At 45.7% G+C, this 20,660-nt stretch overlaps 8 protein-coding genes across 8 annotated transcripts; 4 read left to right on the top strand and 4 right to left on the bottom strand.

The window, feature by feature from the left end:
* Positions 1-110: 110 nt before the first annotated feature.
* Positions 111-1,108, bottom strand: LY89DRAFT_634620 (uncharacterized protein). The gene is made up of 2 exons (XM_018211398.1): positions 833-1,108; positions 111-771 (listed from the first exon to the last, which is right to left on the bottom strand). Exons 1-2 carry the CDS (start codon positions 1,095-1,097, stop codon positions 149-151), a joined length of 888 nt encoding a protein of 295 aa, XP_018078852.1. The 5' UTR covers positions 1,098-1,108; the 3' UTR covers positions 111-148.
* Positions 1,109-1,787: 679 nt separating this feature from the next.
* On the top strand, positions 1,788-4,388 carry LY89DRAFT_745382 (amine oxidase catalytic domain-containing protein; the record flags this gene model as incomplete). Its single annotated transcript, XM_018221063.1, has 4 exons — positions 1,788-3,496; positions 3,527-4,068; positions 4,126-4,295; positions 4,354-4,388. The coding sequence occupies exons 1-4, from the start codon at positions 2,045-2,047 to the stop codon at positions 4,386-4,388; spliced, it is 2,199 nt and encodes a 732-aa protein (XP_018078851.1). The 5' UTR covers positions 1,788-2,044.
* A 968-nt stretch (positions 4,389-5,356) lies between these two features.
* Positions 5,357-5,725, top strand: LY89DRAFT_561115 (uncharacterized protein; the record flags this gene model as incomplete). The annotated part of the gene is made up of 1 exon (XM_018208454.1): positions 5,357-5,725. A coding segment is annotated over one exon (369 nt), but the record flags the coding sequence as incomplete, so codon positions are not given.
* Positions 5,726-5,881: 156 nt separating this feature from the next.
* On the bottom strand, positions 5,882-6,787 carry LY89DRAFT_634614 (Aldo/keto reductase; the record flags this gene model as incomplete). Its single annotated transcript, XM_018211397.1, has 2 exons — positions 5,882-6,271; positions 6,320-6,787. 2 exons carry the CDS (start codon positions 6,785-6,787, stop codon positions 5,882-5,884), a joined length of 858 nt encoding a protein of 285 aa, XP_018078849.1.
* A 927-nt stretch (positions 6,788-7,714) lies between these two features.
* LY89DRAFT_679625 (uncharacterized protein) lies at positions 7,715-9,078 on the bottom strand (the record flags this gene model as incomplete). Its single annotated transcript, XM_018213914.1, has 6 exons — positions 8,878-9,078; positions 8,755-8,817; positions 8,632-8,694; positions 8,512-8,574; positions 7,909-8,457; positions 7,715-7,834 (listed from the first exon to the last, which is right to left on the bottom strand). Coding segments are annotated over exons 1-5 (858 nt in total), but the record flags the coding sequence as incomplete, so codon positions are not given.
* Positions 9,079-10,558: 1,480 nt separating this feature from the next.
* On the top strand, positions 10,559-11,420 carry LY89DRAFT_605148 (uncharacterized protein). The gene is made up of 4 exons (XM_018210383.1): positions 10,559-10,607; positions 10,654-10,779; positions 10,832-10,956; positions 11,002-11,420. The coding sequence occupies exons 1-4, from the start codon at positions 10,598-10,600 to the stop codon at positions 11,344-11,346; spliced, it is 606 nt and encodes a 201-aa protein (XP_018078847.1). The 5' UTR covers positions 10,559-10,597; the 3' UTR covers positions 11,347-11,420.
* A 738-nt stretch (positions 11,421-12,158) lies between these two features.
* Positions 12,159-12,622, top strand: LY89DRAFT_558800 (uncharacterized protein; the record flags this gene model as incomplete). Its single annotated transcript, XM_018208425.1, has 2 exons — positions 12,159-12,219; positions 12,324-12,622. Coding segments are annotated over 2 exons (360 nt in total), but the record flags the coding sequence as incomplete, so codon positions are not given.
* A 4,734-nt stretch (positions 12,623-17,356) lies between these two features.
* On the bottom strand, positions 17,357-19,751 carry LY89DRAFT_605144 (HET-domain-containing protein). Its single transcript, XM_018210382.1, has 2 exons — positions 19,281-19,751; positions 17,357-19,227 (listed from the first exon to the last, which is right to left on the bottom strand). Exons 1-2 carry the CDS (start codon positions 19,702-19,704, stop codon positions 17,381-17,383), a joined length of 2,271 nt encoding a protein of 756 aa, XP_018078845.1. The 5' UTR covers positions 19,705-19,751; the 3' UTR covers positions 17,357-17,380.
* Positions 19,752-20,660: the final 909 nt, after the last annotated feature.

The raw sequence follows: 20,660 nt of genomic DNA, 5'->3' as shown, positions 1-20,660 counted from the left end.
ACGTGGTTGGATATATTTTCCTGGTGCTTCGTACTGCAAGCTGACGCACTTAGAAGACACAAGAGATTATGTGAAAAATGAGGTCATATCTAAACTTCTCATTCCTGTTTGAAACCATCTTGTCCTACGATACAGCCCAATTATCTTCTCAAGCATACCCATCACCAGGCACTACCCTCGTCCCAGGTGGGATCCTCAAATCATTCCACTTGCCGGGCAAATTTTTCACGGCATTTTGCGTCGCCCAATCTAAAATCCCATCAAAGTCTCTACACTGCTTCACGACATTGAAATCCGGAAACGGTCTTGTCTTTGGTTCCGGAATCAAGTCATTGTGCACCCAATTGTGCGTGATGATCTCTAGATCCGCATGGCACATCAAGTTCTGCAAGATCATATGTATGCAATGATTCTTGTGTTCTCGGTGTAGCTCATCTGGTTGTTGGTCAGGGTAGTAATAGTCGTGATATATTTCCTTGCGAAGTTCGTTGAGGCAGTGGATTTGGTGGAATACGTCGATCTGGACGATGTACGCGTCTGGGCCACGATTCCAAGATTGAGGAGCTTGGACACTGATTGAGGGGTCTTTGAAGGAGTGTAGGATATCGGATGAGGATACAGTCATCACCTCGAGGCCTTCCGTGGATATGTAGTCCCATGCTTCGTCAACCTCTGAAGAGGGCGGCATTCGATAGATGGAAGTGTTATCTCGTAGTCTGCCGTTGAAAGTGTGGGGCTGGAGATTCAGATCCACGGTATCCAGGAATGTTGCTAAGTTTGCACATCAGTCCAACTCTCCAATTCGCAGAGCAAAGAATGAGAGAATACGAACAATAAGGTGTGGAATCATGCGCGGGGTTGCTTCCAGAGTGCGAAGCTTCATGTGCAGAACTAATCTTGCAGCTTCGAATTTCGAAGTTGTATATTGAGATGGCAAACAGCAACACATTGGCGACTGTCAAGAAAATGAAGACTTTAAGTGTGCATCTCGCGGAAGCTATCTCGACCTCCGTCGTGACAGACAGCTTCTCTTCACTATCATCAGCATCAATATAGCGAGGAAGCTTTGTATACCCTTTCAGGATGTCGAACCCCATAGTTGAAGGAGTGATTGAGAAATTTTGAAGTAATTGAAGTATTTTGGAGTAAGTTGGAGTACAAGTAAAACCACCAAAGTCCTTGAGACCGTGACGAAAAGTTCGAAAAATGATGGGGAATCGTGAACTCCCCTTCGACGTAGAGACAGCTATGGGACTCTAGACCTAGTCCCAGCTCATTATCATCCTATGAATTCTCTGTGCAATTTTCGTTGATGATAGGTCAACGCCCTCTGCATCGCAATGTCAATCGCAATATTGAGCTGACGAGAAGAGGCTGGAATCGGATGCAGAGTCCCGAGACACAGGGTAGGCTTTACTCTCGGCCCTTCGTGCAATGCCACCCCCATTGCGGCGAGAACAGGAAGACAGTTGATTGAGCAGAGTTCTAGAAAAGAGCTCAGCAAATGGAAAAGCATTTCAGAACTCGAGGAAGCTCTGCCGAGGTCAGGATAAGCATTCGGCTCCCACACGATAAAAAAAAAATGATGACTTTATTTTACGACGCATATCGGACCCCGGTTATGCAGATGAGTGGCGTCGATTGGCTTACCGCCTCGCAAGAGACATGCATTGAGATGTGCCGCAATCCACAAGGGGCCGTTACCGAAATCTAGATCCCGGACTGGGAATACAGTAAGACGATTCCGATAGCCATTAACGGTGGGAACCATGTTCGTCAAGATTCGGTCATGTTCCGAATAACATCAACACATAGCACAGCCCGTTTACACAGCCTTGGGCAGTAATTTTTATGAAACATTTCTTACCACTTTGGGACTTGTGCATGCTACCTCATTATCGTTTCTTGGATTATTTTCAAAATCGAGCAATTTTGACAAGGTGTTGTCAATCATTCTTGATCTTTGTTGACGTTGAACCATTGTGTTGTAAGATTCTGGTCTGTGTTTTTGAGCGAGTCGTCTACTCAATTATACTCTCTCAAAATGATTTCTAGAACATGGACTTGGTCGGTCCTGCTGATGGTGACGGTTTTGTTCTTGTACTATCAACTAATTTCCACCACACGCAATGTACCCGCACCTGTCCACAATCTCCAGCCGGGACATTCTACAAGTTCTTCTGAACCATCATGCATCAATATTTGGCGAGACCTGGACGATGAGGAGGTCGTCAGTGTCTTGGCCTTGTTGCATTCTCCGGCCGCAGGATTGAACCTCACCTCAGTCAAGGAATCTACATTCAGTGACAATTTCGTCTTTGTCACGGAACTACTTCGACCAAATAAAACAGATTCAGTTGCATTTCTCGATCATCAAACGGCACCACCCGATCGATATGCTCGAGTCACGATCAAACGCAATTCTGCAGAAGTCGCCAGAATTGAAGAGTACATGGTTGGACCGCTACCTGTATCATACACCACTGTCATCCAGCCTCTGTCCTTCATCTACAATAGTGGACGAAGCGAGACGCCATTTCTAGGAGCTGACGTGACAGCTCTCGAAGGATGGATGGAAAGCATTGCTGAAAGCATGGAGGATGTTGTTTTGGATTTGCTACTCCATGGCGTTCCAATTCCCCACCATCTGACCTTGAAAGATTTCGTGGCAGCTAGCAACGATCAGATCTGGTTTGAAGAAGGCCGTGCTATGCGATGGGTATCTTTCTCACAGATATCGGACGCAAACACGCTTTTACCTCAAGGTCTATATTTCAAGGCCGACACAACTGGTCGTGATCCAGAGAAGTGGCGTGTCGTTATGTGGCTGTACAATGATATTGTATATGCTTCCGGAGAAGAGTTGAGAAACGCTTGGAGATCGCCAGATTTTGTAAAGCTCCCTGGCAATCTGGATGGAGACTGGACTCGGCTTGAACCTGAACAACATATGAACAACCAGTACTCTCATAACGAGCCTCCGAAATTGACTCAAACTGGAAAAGGCCGTGTTGAGGTCGACAAGAAGAATTCTTTTGCTTCATGGATGGGATTCGAATTCTACTTGTCCTTCTCGCAGGTGACTGCACTGTCCCTCTACGACATCAGACTGGATGGGGAACGAGTCATGTACGAATTGGGGATCCAAGAGGCAGTGGCTCACTACGCGGGAAACGATCCTGTTCAGAGTGGGACGTCCTTTCTAGACAGTCTTTTTGCACTCGGCGGTGATGTGACAGAGCTTATTCCAGGGTTTGATTGTCCCTCGTATGCCACGTTTCTGGACACAAAACATCATCGAATGGAGAAGACATTCCATTACAAGAACGCAATCTGCATTTTCGAGGCTCCGTCTGATCATCCATTACAAAGACATTCCCGAGGATCCTGGGTCACCTCGTTCTCCAATTCGGTGCTTATTGTTCGATACATCACAGTTGTTGGGAACTACGACTACCTCATTGACTATATATTTTATCTCGACGGCTCCATTGAAGTAAAAGCTCGAGCAAGCGGCTATATTCAGGGCGCGTACTGGAGCAACAACAAACGCTATGGATATCACGTCCATGACTTTTTGTCAAGCTCTATCCATGACCATATCTTGAATTTCAAAGCAGATCTGGACATTGCGGGCTCCAAAAATACCATAGCGGTGGTCAGCGTTGCGCCAAAAGAAGTGGATTACCCATGGTCATCGAAACCACGGAATACCATGGTTCTCGAAAAGTCTCACATCTTCACTGAAGACGAGGCAAGCCTCAACTGGCCGGCAAATGGAGCCAGTATGTACGTCATTATGAATCACCAAGAGAAAAATGCGTATGGAGAGAGCCGTGGATACAGAATCATGCCTGGTACTGGCATGGGATCACCCGTCCATCTTACAGTGAAGAACTCTTCCAACCTTCTCAACTCTGCCAAATGGACGGAACATGACTTCTTTGTTACGAAGCAAAAGGATACAGAACCACGATCAGCATCACCGCAGAATGCACTTACTCCCGAAGATCCATTGGTAAGATTCGACAGTTTCTTGGACGGAGAGAGTTTGGTCGAGGAAGATTTGTAAGTAGTAGCCGGATCTGGAATAACTACAATGCGGAGACGCTGACTAGGTCACAGAGTCATTTGGTTCAATTTGGGAAACCACCATGTTCCACATTCTGGGGATATTCCAAACACGTTGATGACAACTTCTGCATCGTCTGTGATGTTCTCCCCTCACAATTACCACAACAGAGACAGGTCAAGGGCTCTAACGAAAGGTGTCCGTATTGATTTAAAAGAAGAGGGTGACCCAGTGATCGATTTCTACGGATCTCAAAAGCCTTCTGATGAAGAACATTCTAGGCTTCTTGGATTCAGAGGAAGAGCTCGTCCAATGAGGAAATTTCCTACAGAGGACTTTGAGCTTGGTTTGTAAATATTGTGTTCGGTTATAAAATGAAAATTAGTTATTCCAACTTAGATGAGTAGCATAATTTCCAAGTCTTGAAATCTCGTGGCTCCTATGTGTTTTCCCCGTAACTCCATGTAGACTGACCGCTGTTTCTGGGTAAGCCCAGCGTAAGGATGAATCGAGCCGATCTTAACATTGCGCTAATGATAGACACGGCGCGTGTCATCGGTCTAGATCTCAATTGACCCCAAAAATTGCAACCATGCCGCATCGTAATGTTTCGTTTCCAGACACCCCGGAATATGAACCCCTGTCTCGGGAAAAGTGCGAAGTACATCAACGCAGTCAGCACGCAAAGTTGACATGGGAAACGGATCCACTTCTATGCAAGGGCCTGGAAGGATTCCGGTACATCGGCTCTTCATGCATGCACGGTGATATCTTTACCTAGGTATATTTTGATTACCTTATCCTTGTTCAATGGGTGCTACACAAGCTTCCCTTTCCAGCTGAATTGCGAATTTACCTCCGAGTCTGTCCTCGTGAGGGAAACTTGAGCTTTCAGCTTGAACCAAAGGCGACGTCTCCCAGCAAGATCACACACCAGTCCCAAGTCCCCTCGAACACAGCAGTCGCTGAAATTTGAATTCCCACCACATTCAAATATTGCTCGATATGAATTCATACGCCCAAAGCCTATTGTTGTTTTGGAAATCTTTCTTCCATCTTGATAGACAATCCTATTTGCACCTCGATGCAAGGGAAGACAGTGGTTGCGAAGAAACCCAGAAAGACGAGAACCCTCCAAGGAAATGCCAGTCTGAACAGAAAATATGGGGACTTTTCAAGTTCTGCGTGCCTTTCTTTCTAGCTTTTTTGCTTGGATGGTCCCTCTCGTATCTCGTTCCTCCAGCACCAAACGACAAATATGCACTGGCGGGATACAATGAATCCTCGCCATGTGGAGAGTCTCCGACCGAAGCTATCTCGAAGAACTGCGTGTTCGAAGTCATGTCTTTCTCGTGGCTCCCCAGAGTCTGTCATGATTCTGAACTCGAAGAGGAATTTCTGATGGGTGACTGGCACTGGTGGTCTTATAAATCCACTGGTGCAAGTACTGGCGGATCTTATGAGCTTCACGAAGTCCCATTGACTGATGTCGCAACTGGCCTACATGATGGGCTACACGTGACGTGGGGATACCATATCACACACTGCGTGTTCATGTGGAGAAAATTGCAGAGAATGGCTGTAGGAGGTGGAGTGATCGATGGGTACATTGGGAATACCAACCATACACAGCATTGCCAAGAGCTTCTGGTTCCGCAATTGGGAGGAATGCATATGGATGAGGATGATGAAGGAGAAGAGATGGGAGGAAGTCATGGTTGGGATGATCAGGGATCTCAATTCAGGTTGAAGTTCCCTTCTTGTGGGAACATGGAAAGATATCAGTAGCGGAAGGGTCTCAAAAGGTTGTTATTCTGTATCTAGAAGATCCCACTCGGTTACCAGACCTTCATCCAGTCCATCGAGACGTTCCATATCAGTTTCTTCAATCTCAAACTCCCAGATGTCTGCATTGGCAATGATGCGTTCTTGGTTTGTACTCTTCGGCAACACTACAAATCCCTTTTGAATGCCCCATCTCAGCAGAATTTGAGCTTGAGATACCTTATGCTTCTTTGAAAGTTCCACGATAGTAGGATGATCCATACGTCTTCCTTGAACGAGAGGGGAATACGCTTGAACAACAATTCCATGTTTTTGGCAGAATGCTGTGAGATTGGAGTGGGTGTTGAACGGATGAACTTCGATCTGATTGACTGCTGGGATCACTCTTGGCTTTGAATCAAGAAGCTCCTGAAGCTGCAATTGTTAGAACATTGAGGTAGATCAAGATTTCAATCAACTCACGTGTTTTATCCCATAATTACTCACACCAATACTCCTGACTTCCCCCTCTATCAGAGCATCTTCCAACGCTCTCCAACACTCCAGTCTCTTTTCTCGTCCACCAGAAGGCGTATGCAAGAGATATAGATCAACATATCCCAATTTTGTCCTCTTGATACTGCCCTTCAACGATGATCTCGTGACATCGTAACTCGTGTTTACTCGCAATTTGGTTGTGAACCAAATCTCATCTCTGCTCAACTCAGGATTGGCTTTGAGATAGCTAATGATAGCAGCGCCAACTTCCTTCTCATTTCCGTACGTTTCTGCGCAGTCAATAGCTCGATATCCTGCCTGCAACGCCCACTTCACTGCATTCTTGGTGCGATTCGTAGATTGGTAGACTCCAAGATGAACCTTAGGCATGCTGACGCCGTTATTGAGTAAGACAGTGGCTGAGCTGACTCCTGATACCGGCACGGACGCCATGACTATGAAGAAAGTGACAGCAGCGGTGAAGTGATATCCATACCACTGATGCGTAGGGTTTGGGATAGCTGAAGATAATTTGAGAGCTAATGCAGGATGGAGGCGAGGTTTCTGGCCCGGATGGTCAGTGCTGCGATGGAAGCTTTGAAATATATGTAGTTGGCCACTATTGACGGCGCATTCGGCCCCTTTGTGAGACACCAAAACCTTGCATGAATTTGTTTCAACAGATCTAATGGGTGAGATGGTATTGGACTGCTCGTATTACCGAACCATGGTTGTCTGTGCCGCACCGGCAGATTCAAGCGTTTCGTAGATCATTAAACAAACATCCGGAGGCGCAAAGGAGGCTGAGCCAGGAAGCGGTGCAGTTACATGCATATCCCATAGGCCGAGTCGGGATCGATAGCTAGAATAGAAAAGAGTGCCAAATATTTGTTATCTCAAAAAAAAAAAGGCCCCCATAGTCTATCCCCGCGATCTGGACCCGTAGCATCGGTTACCAGATCAGGATCTATAAGCGAAACAGGGGAGGGGCTGGGCTGGTTCGGAACTTCGCCTCTCGCAACGACACTTCATCCTCTACACTCAATGTCAACGTCAACCTAACTGTTCAACCGACGCAACGAACGCATCTCAACAAAAATATCACGACATGAGAAACGAACACAACTCACTTGTGAGTCTCCTTCCTTGTAGATCACTGTGCCACAATGCTCTCACCGCCCTTGAACGCCCCTCGCACAAAGCTGACTTTCAAGCAGCCCGTATTATTCTTGCTGCTTTATGGACCTTGGTCACAATTGAAACATCTTCAGGTAACATAATACAGACCAAACAAATTCATTGACTAAACTGCTCAAGTACGAAACGAGTGTGTGTAACCTCTATCCCCGCAAATGAGATCCCAACCAAGGAAAGGCATGTCCCCGCTGCGAATACAGCATCCGCACCCCTGAAGCTAACACTTTTAGATTTGCTTTGATGGTAGCTGCTTTCGATGTGCTTGCAGAACCACCTCATCTTTCATCAAAGCTTTTGAGCTTACTGTTCAAGGTTGTTTAATTAGTGAGATGAGCAAGGAGGTTGGGGTCACATTCTGAGTCAGATTGGAGACGTACCTTTCCCCAAGCAGCACGAGTAGATGGTTTGGTGTCAGGGTTAGCGACATCAACCTCTGATCGCTTTCCCCAAGCAGCACGGGTAGAAGGCTTAGTGTCAGGGTTGGCAACATCAACCTCGGAGCGCTCATCAACTTCTGATCGCTTACCCCAAGCTGCACGAGTGGATGGCTTCGTGTCGGGATTAGCGACATCAACTTCAGATCTCTTGCCCCAGGCAGCACGAGTAGACGGCTTAGTATCTGGGTTAGCAACGTCAACCTCGGAGCGTTTACCCCAAGCGGCACGAGTGGAGGGTTTGGTATCAGGGTTGGCGACATCAACCTCAGACCTTTTTCCCCAGGCTGCGCGAGTGGATGGCTTGGTGTCAGGATTGGCTACGTCGACCTCTGATCTCTTACCCCAAGCAGCACGAGTGGAAGGCTTTGTATCTGGGTTGGCAACATCAACTTCCGATCGTTTGCCCCAAGCCGCACGAGTGGACGGCTTGGTATCAGGATTGGCAACGTCGACTTCCTCACGCTTTCCCCAAGCTGCGCGAGTTGAAGGCTAAATACAATTAGCATCAAGTGTCTACTCGTAAGGCCTGAAGCAGTTGCTTACCTTAGTGTCAGGGTTGGCAACATCCACTTCCTCACGCTTACCCCACGCAGCCCTAGTAGAAGGCTGCAGCAAATTGTTATCATGTATTGTACTTGATTGGCAAATGAGTATCTTGCTTACCTTGGTGTCGGGATTAGCAACATCAACCTCAGACCTCTTTCCCCAAGCAGCGCGTGTAGATGGCTGGAGGAAGTTAGCCTCAAAGTTCCAAATGACAAGCTTGGAATCGATTTGCCTGCTTACCTTCGTATCAGGGTTGGCAACATCAACCTCAGATCTCTTTCCCCAAGCAGCACGGGTAGATGGCTAGAGAATGTTAGCCCCGGGGCTAATTTCATTGGATAGCCCAAGTGTCTATCTGCTTACCTTGGTGTCTGGGTTGGCAACATCAACCTCAGATCGATATTCCATTGCTGGCTTGGCGGGAAGGGCAGTCGCTCCAACCACTAGCAAAGCAACAGAGAGTTGAGAGAGTGTGAACTTCATTTTGAATGGAGGATGTACTGGATAATTTAGCAACGAAGGTGTTGATGAGAGTTGTTATTGTCTGAAGACTGAATGGAGAAGATGCTGATGTTGTTGATGAACTTTTGCAACGCAGAGGGAATCGTTCGATTATATACTCCAAGCCCATTGCAGAGTGCCAACCAAACATAGCCATCGGGCGATGTTTCCTCCTTCTCAAAGAAGAATGAAGACAAAAGGGAAGTTTCCTTCGTGGTTCCCGCAGTCCCTGCATGGCTCAGCTTGCATGCTCTTCCCGTTATTCTAGAGAAACCGACTTGATCTGCGAGAAGCAGGAAGAATCCCAGCGCTTACTCTCTGCTTCACGAGCTGTGAAGCATTCGTTTTGCGTGCTATTTTGATTCTACGTCCAATACAGACATACGGTGTATCATGCATATTGACTTGACGCCGTGTAAGTGCACGAGGTGATTTGAAAAAGTGGAGTATCATTTGGACCGAGGAAGATCCTCCATCAATCTTTGGAGGGAAGCTCTTTGCGGTCAGACCTGTAAGATCGAGAACGGCACAGAAACTCCCCCTGAGATGACTTGACTATGACCAATGACTCTGAAAGCATTATCGAGCCAAGCTTTGGGTAAGACAAGAGAGTGTAAGACCAAGACCAGGTCGGCAAAGTTGCCTCCTTCAATAGCAGGAAGTGGCTTAGCAACAGAGTAGAGCCTGTTCCTGTGTTTCTAAGACTTTCCCATGGGTTTTAATTACGTGTAAAATATTTTCGTTGTATTTTGGGGGCCTTCATCAGATCGATTTCGGTAAGCATCCCTGTACCCTTGCGCTTCGGCCCTCGGTCTCCTTGCTTTTCTCGGAACGGTTCCAGATCTTTTCACTGCATGGGCCCGGCAACACCCTTACTGCATAAGCATGTCCCGTGTTTCGGCTCCATGCATCCTCAGCCCAACCTCTGATCAAGATCCCGGAATGCTTCTAGTGTTACATGGATGCTGGAACTTTGGACGAGGTTCACGGTTCACCGAATAATAAGTTTTCCTCAATGATCTTCTGGTCTGACTGCATATTGACATCTGCTTACGGCGCTGTTCAGTGGCACAATCATTATGCTAGTCCTGGTTTCCTACTTGTCAAATCTTTTCTGATCATTATTGTACGTCAAGTTTCGCCTGGCCTTCGGCAAGACGGCTCGATATCAATTTGCTTCTCAAGCACATTTCTCCTCACAAATTAGATTCTCTGATCTGCCTCCATCACCTTAGTATTGTCTTTTTTTTCAATCGATCAACGCATATTTGATTCTTCCTTCAGCGAAATGGGCAACTTCAAAGACATCTCCGATCACGCAAGTACTGCTAGGAGCTCACTTGAGCATTACTCTAGCTCAAACCATCTCCTTAAAGAGGAATGGAATTCTGATGCTTCTTCGTCCGATGGCTTTGAGACTATCTCCCCCAACCTCCTACGAAAGCATGCCAGAAAGGAACGAGCACGATCTATCTTCAAATTCGTGGTTCGCTTCCTCCCATGGGCTCTCCTTCTAACCCTCGCCGCTTGGAACCTCAAGCAGTATCGTAAGAGAGGTCCTAGCAATCCTATCTTCCCACAGATGACCTACAGTAAGTACTTCGTCTCAAGTCATGACAATACTGATTAGATGTACAGGTCCTGCCCAACATCTTCTGGAGTATGAAGAACGTGTGTTTCAATTGGGATTCTATCCTGACAACACATTGTATCAAGGGCAGCCTTCTCCAGAACTGGATGAGAGATGGCTCGAACTCTACAGAAGTAAGTCCATTCCTTCGGAAGGTCATGTGCATTCGATTTATAAGTCCTCTAGTGGGAATCTCCCGCGTCCCGAAAGAGACAGCAAAAAATTTTGCCAACAAGACTGTTCTGTTCCCTCATGATGAGGAGAAAAATTATGTCATTGAGTTGGATGTTTTCCATCAACTTCACTGTCTTGTAAGTTGTTCCCTGCTTATCTATTGTATCTCACTGACCCGAAAGAACATGATTCGCCAAGCCCTCCATCCAGACTATTACACGCCTCACATGCCGGGCGCTGATGGAGAAGATGAACTGCTTGGTTTTCATCACATTGACCACTGCGTCGATACAATCCGCCAATCTTTGATGTGCAGTGTTGATGTAAGTGTTCTGACTTGGGAGTGGAACGAAAAGAGACAGCAGAATTTAGAGAAAGGCGCTATTGTCCACACTTGTAGAAACTTTGACAAAGTCAGAGATTGGGCAAGAGAGCATGCTATCGATCAGTGGTTTGATCTGTGGCATCATGAGGTGAACGATCCTCTTGACGAGAGCACGTGGGTAGACGGTTACAATGGACAGTAGATTTTAGCCATGTTTGACGTTTGCGAGCCATTCTTGGAAGATGCGGAGAAAGTGCGAGGAGCGAAGAGCGAAGTTGAGGCTTAGATTCTTGGGGTCGGATTTTGTTTCATCCCCTTAGTCGAGAAAATACATGTCAATCGTTTTACTCACATTTTGGTAACTGCACTCGGTTAAAAATAAGCAGTATCTTTGTTCCCCGAACAGATTGTGGTACCTCGTGTAACTCAAGGATCAGGTAGCAAGGATTACTAGCACTACATTGGGCCTCGCATTTGATCTGCATGGAGAAGCTGCGGAAACATGGATTTACGCGCCGCTGACCTACATTACCGGGGTTTCCATATCAATAGTAGATACCCTGCCCAGGAAAATTTAGCTCTGCAAGGTCTTGAGCTGTGCTTGCATATTGTGGGAGCCGTGCCCCATGACCACAGAGGTGAACTTATGTCGTTGTTCTTTTGTACCACACAGATTGGATGCAACACTTTTCCGGGTTTTTGAGTCCCCGGAATTATGATCTCGAAACCACAAACTCTTTCCAACAGATGAAAAGAATTATTGTCAATATTCTCTGAGTCAACAACAAAATGCCTTCACTTGCCAAATACGATCCGATCTCGGAAAACGACTTGACACTATCTGAAATAGATTGCACAGACGAGTCACTCGATCACAAACGAGTTTACTCCAAACCCTACGGTATTGCCGCTGGCCTCGTCATCGCGGTTGTGATCGTGGGTTTCGCCCTTTGGAATTTGTCAAATTCAAGCACGCCAGACGCTCAGAACATTTATGGAAGCCGTCAAAACTGTGGGAACTCTTCTGCTGAAGCTCGAGTTCTTGGATGCGAGTTTGATATCGTAGGCTCAACTTGTATGTACTGGGGAGGCCCCATTTTCTATTTCCTTTTCCGAGACATTGTCTTGTTTCTCTCTTAGGATAACAAGCAAAGAAAACGCTAATTCTCTCGTCCCCAGGGCTACCAACCGCATGCCTGGACAAAACAACATCTGACGAATTCGAAGCATGGTTGTCAAGCGAAGAGCGGAATCCACCATGGCCATTCTTCGCAGATGACTCGGCGGAAAGCTGGATTCCTGACCGAGAAGCACTATCAGAATTAAGCAACACTGTGGTATATACGACATTTGAATACCATCTCGGCCATTGCGCTTTTACTTGGAGAAGGATGCATAGGTCCATGGGAAATAGAAGTTGGCCGAGTGTGTGGACGACACCTTTTGATCATACCATACACTGCACGAATATGCTGTTAGACTTTGGAAATCAAGTGTTGAATGGGAGTCTTGATACGGCTTTTAGGGTCACATTTGGTGCTTGTTGAGAGTCGATGGTGAGGCGTTTGATGTACTGCGGTTTCAGCTTTCCTATCCGAATCACACTGCGTCTAGGAGCGCCACTACTAGAAAGCAGCGTTGGTAACGAGTAGGATCATTCCCTGGAACACAATCAAATCCGCGTTGTCACTGATTGTAAACTTTCTTGCTAATTCATCCCATGTTATTGTCCGACACTTTATCACCATTGACTCTCATATCGAGCGATATAGTCTGACGTGCGCCTTTTCGCTGAGCTGAACACGAGTGCGCAAGTGACCTGTAACCATCAATGTCGTGATTCTATGTGATACATTCGGGAACCAGTCATCATATCCTGAAAAGCGATGCAGGCTTCCGACCTAGCTTCTGATTCATCATCTAGTGCAGCTATAAGTCAGTTTGGACAGATCCATAGAATACTGGATCACGTGAATTAGCCGAGGCCCCTTTTACCTGAAGCACCTGACCAAATTTCAGGTGTATTTCTATCATATGTCTAGTAGGTCTAAATATAACATAGGCAATTTTCCGTTGCTATGTGCTCGTGTTCGCTGAGCTTCATAGAACAGAAATTATTTAAGGTGCTAGCCGGAACGAGACGTGATGCTCAACCTAGATACTCGTTCAAGCGAGATCTCGGGCTATTGAGAGTGATCGCAAGTCACATTCCTTCTCCACTCGACATCTGTCATAACTTTCGGTCTTTCTTTTAGAAACCGACATTTCCTAGCCCAACGTATTCGGCACAAACCTCAGTGACTTCTCTGTCTCCTCATTCGATCACTTTGAATCGTTCACATCCGCAAACACATTCTAGCATTCGACACATTTCCGAAGCGCAAAATATAAAGTCTTCCTCAAAAGTATTAAGCGTATCTACGGCTTACTCTGGTCTCGACATGGATATCTCAGAGAATTGCGAGTCTCTCTCAGCGGCTAGCAACAGCCCCACAAGCGCAACGTCTAAGACAACCTCAATAACAACCTCCAAAGCTAGACCTCTACATGAACAGGCCTTGTCTTTCAATAATCCGATGGCTCTTACTGCTGATCTTCCACAAGCTTCCCTGTCTACTACTCAAAAGTAAGTTTTCTGCCGCGCTTTGCGGTTTCTCGTCTGCTTCGACTTTTCGACTCACGTCACACCCTTCCTTCGCGTCCGAACGAATATTTCATTCTAACTACAGATTTAGTTCTGAGAAAGGTGGTCAAAAGCGTGGAGCAATTCAATGCTCTCCACTGGGTCTCTGGGGATCTGTTGGAGCTTTCGTAGTGTCAATCGCGATTCGTCTTACGACAATAGCCCACCTCGTCATATCCATGATTGCTCTCTCATCGTGTGCATTTACGGGGGGAACTTGGGACATAAAAGTCGCATGTATGATAATATGATAGTGTGAAAGGCAAAACACGTTAAATTATCACAAAATTATGGCTAAGACCTCCCAAATTCCAGTTTTTTTTCCAGCGCTCTGACTGCACCAACTCTCTGAATGCACCAGCTCACTGAATGCTCCGGCTCACTGAATACATCAGCTCTCTGAATACACCGGCTCTCTGAATGCACCGGCTCTCAGCAACACAGCAGAACTGATAGAAGAGGAAGAGAAAGAGAAGTGGGAAGAAGCAAAACCTTATGATTCTCAGGGGCTGAGCTACTCTAGCCCGATAAGGGTACGCTCGGGTGCTCGGGTTTCAGGAAATGAGGGTATCCACAGCTCTACCCGCCCCCTACTCTACCCACGGGCGTTCCTAATGAAGCTTAGGTAGCTCCACTTCTTGTTCCACTTAAGTGAAAACTTCTCCTCTGACAAGATCCTCTTCCTTTTGCATCAGTTTTTGCGCATGTACAGTAGCTATGCTTTACTATGAGGAAGTGCATTCAGTCAGCTGGTGCATTCCAGACAGCCGGTGTATTCAGAAAGCTGATGTATTCAGAGAGCTGGTGCATTCAGTCAGCTGATGCATTTAATGAGCTGATGCATTCAATGAGCTGGTGCTGGAATCAAGGGGTGGCAGCTTATGCAGTCAGGAAGTTGAAAAAAAGGGAATTTTGGGAGATTTCAACCTTAATTTTGTGATAATTCAATGCTTTTGCTTTTCATATTATCATATCATCATGCGTGCGACTTTTATGTCCCAAGTTCCCCCCGTAGTGCATTAAGCTAGTACGCCAAACTAAATTCTCTTGAAATAAATACAGCATTAAGTAATCTTATACAGGTTTATTGTATCATCAAACGTCCAAGATCAACATTCCGATCTCTTCACTTCTCTACCCGAAATACCTTACTCACAGTCACTGCTGAAAGAATCGCCTTCACATTTGACGCCCAACTCCTCAAGGCTTACTCCCTATATTTTCGTTCCTCGTCAAAGCCGTCGAGTCGCCGGCTAGAGCAGCTCAGTGGGAAATATGATCTATATGACTTTGAAGCAGAGCTGGTACGATTGTTCAAGTTCTGGCTTGATACTGGTACATTGGATAACAAAATCTGCGCCGATGACTCTCTCTATAGATTGCAGGAACATATGATCAGCGCCCGGTCTGGTAGTAACAGGGAACTTCTTGACCTCTTTATCCATACCTCTATCGCCACTCTAGTCAAGTGTTATATCCTAGGGACTTTCATCGATGCTCCAGGATTTCAAAACGACATCATGAAAGAATTGATGAAGCATTACGCTATCCTCTGGGAAGAGCATAATGGCATCCCTCTCCAAAATCTAGAATACGTCTTCCAGAATACCAAGCACGCCAGTCCGTTGTATCGATTCTTCTTTGATGACATGGACTCTTCACTCTCCCGGAAAACTTTACCACTGGCTATGGAAGAGGGTCTGGTCTCTGTGCAAATGGCTTCTGCCTTCTCCGCATATACTAAGGATCTCCGTAAGAAGGGATTTGGGGCAAGAATACCATGGGTCACAAACTCTTGTCTATATCACCTCCATCGGAAATGCGTTTTGTACAGTTCCTGTGGTGATCCATATCTTTGGTACGGATCTGACCCTCACGTACAGCACCTCTGGGATTATTACACCGAGAAGGCGGGTTCTACTACTAATTATTCGGTAGGTCCTGACGTGATTTTCCCATTTCAAATTCCGGTCTTTACAGTACCAGAAGAATTTATCTTCTCTCAATAAAAATCTCGAAACCTGGAGCGCATGGCTTGGGCACATTGGTTTTGAGCCGGCTAATGGTTAAGGGACTGGGGGGACGATAACGCGAGTTGGTGGGAATAAGTATTTGGACTGAGAACGAAAAGGAATGATGTCGGTATAAACAATGAAAACTATTTCCAATATGTCTGGACCATCAATTCAAGAGGTCTTGCTAAATTCATTTTTCCGTGATCGATTCTTGTTGAAATTCTTGGTATGCACTTTTCTCCTCTCAAAGTTAGGATGAAGTCCAGCTCGCCACCCGCAAGCAAAGCCCTGGCTTTAGCAACAAGCTTACCGAAAACACGACGTAGAAGGTGCTACTTCACATGTGGAGGTAGACTTAGCATCTTATACCTCGCTTACTTCGCTTTCTCGTATAGGTTCGGAGGCACCTCCGGATGCAGAAAAAGACAAGGATTTGGTCATCCGATGATGTACTTACTTGGAATGTTCGGATGATATGATTGTTTTCAATAAGGTCTTCAGTATGTCTCATTCAATATAGCACTGTCAATTTTTTATTCTGGTAATCTCAGACGACAGTTTTTCCATTTCGCTTCGGATTCGGTTAGTCAGCATCGCCGCTCTGCTTAGGCGCTACTCACCCTCGCCTCACCCTCTGCTCAGGTTGCTCAGTCACGTTCCTGCCCTCCCTTCTAGTGACCAATCATAATGTACTTACTCTTCTGTTCTACCGTGCGAACGTTGTCAACTCTACACGATGGTGTGCAGGGGGACTATGTTAGCTCCCAGGGAACCCAAACAGGATCCCCCTTAAAAAGATTATCTTTCTACGAAGTAATCGCAAGCCCAATTTTTTCGCAGCATGGAGTTACTCTGGCTCTACACCTGAACGAGCTGACAATACGTCTGTCCCGCTGCGCAGGTTCAGGCTACACAAATTCATATTAGACTTCAGCAGGAGGAAACTATATATCTTGATTGACCAAGTCTACTGTCAGGGTCTTACCTGTCACAGTCTGGTGGCAAATCTTTTGCTACGGGTCCGTGCAAGAATTCTCCGAGTAAATCTTTTTGCAACTGAGAATATTGAAATAGTAACTTGCCTGAAAGAGCGGATGAAATAAAGTTGACAGGACGACTTGCAATATGAAGAGCTAGGAGAGTCGGTTAAACGATGAAATTAAGGAAAGGAGCTATTCAAGGCAGGCTCGGAGCAATAAAGAAGAACTTATAGTAGTATTAGCAATACACTTCTCAGGTTAGCTTTATTCAACCAACTCAAAATATAGCGAATATATTGAGCATTTTTTAGAAGGCGTTCGCTTCACGATCCTTAAGAGATTAATTAGGACCTACTAGTACTTTGCCAGAACCGACGAATTTGATATTAAAGAACGAAGTGTGATTGACTAAGAAAACATGAAAGCTAATCACATCATAAGATACGCAACGTACTCAGCGATTGTTGCTCAGTGTTACTTAACACTTGTGGTGAGCTGGTTACAATTAATAGTCATTTCTAAGCGTCAGGAAAAGGCGGAACTGACTATTACTGTCTCTTATCTGATCTCAAGAGTGATAGGTGCTAGCCCTTCAAATAAACGACCATCCATGATCTCCACATAGCCAACTCTTCGAAACCTCATTTCTTCTGCATCAACTATCTTTAATAGCAGGCAACTTAATGTATCTTTCCTTTCCATCCTACAGCAAGATATAAGACCAGCACACCATGTCATTAATGGCAGCGTGCGTCCTTCGAGCTCTAAACTCATATTTTGCATAGATACTAACTTATCGATAGCAATGTCTCCAAAGGGACGTTGAGTCTGCGCATTGGCATCATTAGGACGCATTGACACCTTGTGGGCTGCCAAAGGCAAAACGCTAAGCGGTAGACAATAGAGATTATCACCCTTCACGACTGGCTCATCATAGAATACGTCTCCTAGGAATCGTTTGCATTTCCGATTTTTCAACGTGAAAGCGTCTCGGAACAACGTCCGGGATGTTTTGGTCGACCAACTAGAGCTATCATATGCCATAGAACTTTCTGTTAGACTGATTCTTATCACTAGGCCTCGTAACCTTAAAGATCGACCTGTGAATGTGGATAAAGAAGACGAATTTGTAGCTTGAGGCATAGGTTCCACGCCTAAAACTTCGATAAAGGTGTGTTTGAGACTGCCTTCAGGGATGTAGTATGAGGTTATGGATTCATTGAGTTCCATAAAGACCCCAGGAGGCAAATCGCTGTTAGAGTAAGTGATGATGTTGCCAGGGCGAGATGCCCATGACCATGTCGGTATCGGTGACATTGAGCTGGTCTCCGCAGCAATTTCTTTCTGTTGGCCATCAAATCTCCAAGCTAATCCGTGAACCAAGTCTGATTTCCATAAACCGTACAGGAACTCATCGTCTGAGCATTGAAATGCCGAGGCTAATCCAGCTAAGGCCATTAGCCTATCAGATTCGAACGTGAAATTACGGTGGCTGTATATCTCCATAGTTTGGTACCACCAGTGGTATTTTTGCACCATCTCTATCTGAGTTGGAAGAGCCCTATTTGTGTCCACCTTGATATACTTGTCGAAATCTGACTTGTTGGTCAAGGGTTGTAGGCTCATAGGTAACCCTTCAGATGCAATGCTGGAGGCACAGGTCCAGGACATTTCCGTTTCATGGAAGTGTAAAGTACGCGGTGACAGGTATTTCTCTTGGAATGTCCAGCCACGCGTGTCCAAGTGCGCAGTCTTTGGCCAATACGAATCCCGGCACGTAAGGAATGCTCCCTTTGTAATAACGCCATCTTCGTTGGGGTATTGAAAGTTTAGCGTACAAGGATATGTCGTTCGGGGATCTCGATCAGAAAAGAGCCCGGAATGGCTATCTTCTCCAATTGCAGCAGATATGGTCAATGTAGCATTTGAATAGATGTCTCCCATCCGTTCAGATTGCGTCTTCCAGTCACTCTTATCGTCTTGAATAATACAAATCGAATCGATCCAGAGAAATCGAATGCCGAGATGTTGGCACACAACTATGGCGTCGGTGAAACTCTTTGGAAGAGTTGTTGTATCAACAGCTTTCTGCTGTTGCTTAAGATTTTCCTTTGTTGTGAGGTATTTGGGTTTACTTTCGGATTTGCCCCAGCAGTAGCTGAGTGCAGCATACGATCCAACTCGGTCTTCGCCAACAGAGAGAAAGACTTTCCGTGCGTTCCCCCGATCCCTAAGGTCTAGCACCCTGTGTGGTAGTATCGATTTCATTTGAGGCTTGTGGCAACAGTGTTCATGGTAGTTTGCGCAATCATAAAGCCAGCTAGATGCTAAATTCAGATTTGTAGAAGATCCAGTACTCGAATTGTGTTCCATGTTGTGGCTGCTAGGAGAAAACTTGACAAAATCTGTGGAATCACCAGTGAGAGAATATCAAATTAGTGAGTTGTGAACCACCCACCATCTAGATATCTCAATCTCATACTGCCTAGAGAGTCCGCTCCAAGGCGCACGTCGAGATCTCCATGATAAAGATGTTCCCTTTCGGGTTTTTCGAGACAAGGTGGTTGAAGATTGAGGTACAAACTCTCGGAACTATTCTTGACATTGTGATCAAGTACTGTGGTTTCAAGTAGCCCGTAGAATATTTGATAGCAGAAATGACAACCGTCATCTGCCGCTTTCCGCAGCGATTCCAAGTTGCGATGATGGAAGTAAAAAGATTCGTCGATTCCAACGAGCCCCGCGTCATTGCTCAAAACTTCATCTTCGTGATAAGCATCTGGGGGCCATTCGTCCCAATTTGTTAGGAGTTCGATCTTCTCTTCTCTGGTTAATTCAAGGTATCTCCTGAATTGGATATTTTGACACAGATTACAGAGCATGTTTGCGAAAATATGAGAATGCGAGAAAAGCTGTCGCGATGCCTGAGATGGCTAATAGGAATATTTAAATCGAATCGCTAAGGCTCAGCCGCAGGCTGAGCAGCCTTGTCAGATATATTACTCCGCAGGTCGGTGACCAAATTAGGATAACAGGGGTATGTCCGCTGTTTTTCCCCTTTCTAGTTAATTCGCCCGACATTGTTAGCTGCTGGGGTACCCAGAGCAGGCAAAATAGACTATCACATGATTGTGCGCAGGGTGACTCGGGTTTTAAAGGTGCTCAGGCTGCTCACGTCCAAGCAACTAAAATGGAACTGGCGAAAGAAAGAAGTCGTCTGGTAGATAAAATTTCTTTTAATCTGGATTCCAAATGAAAATGAACAATTGCTTAGTAATAATACAAGACATTGAGATTTTTGCGCTCAGACCTGAGGCAGGAAGATCATTTTATGTCCCTTCTCCAGCAACAGCCGATATTCATGCCTGAGGCTTAGAGGATCAGGATATTTTGGATCCCCAGCTGTTTTGAGATTCGGAGTACTACAATTGCGAGTGCTTTGGCTTGAACGACTACACCTCGAAGTATTTGCGTCTAAAGTACAATATCTTCACATGCTTCAAGATAGCGTACCTGCTTAATTTTTAATTCAAGCCCAAGTAGACCCGGTTTTAGCAATGCAACTCGAACTACTTTGGCTTAAAGTACACAAATCCGGCACACTCGAACTTAGAGCAGGCTGAAACTTTGCTGTTGGGTGCGTCTCCAAGCCATCTCTGCTATTAGTTTTCTGGCACGATGAAAACGCTTCGACGTGTTTCGCCATTCGAGGTCATTCGGCCATTCGTCTCTTTTTTGAACATTCCATTTTCTATACCTCTCCCTGTCATCTTGCCGCTTCTTGTGAAATATTTCCCGACGCATTCGATGATCTCTGGCTTTACGGCAAAATTCTTTG

Source organism: Mollisia scopiformis (assembly GCF_001500285.1).
Source record: "Mollisia scopiformis unplaced genomic scaffold LY89scaffold_1, whole genome shotgun sequence".
NCBI classification, from domain to species: Eukaryota; Fungi; Ascomycota; class Leotiomycetes; order Helotiales; family Mollisiaceae; genus Mollisia; species Mollisia scopiformis.
This window is presented reverse-complemented; position numbering and strand designations above follow the sequence as displayed.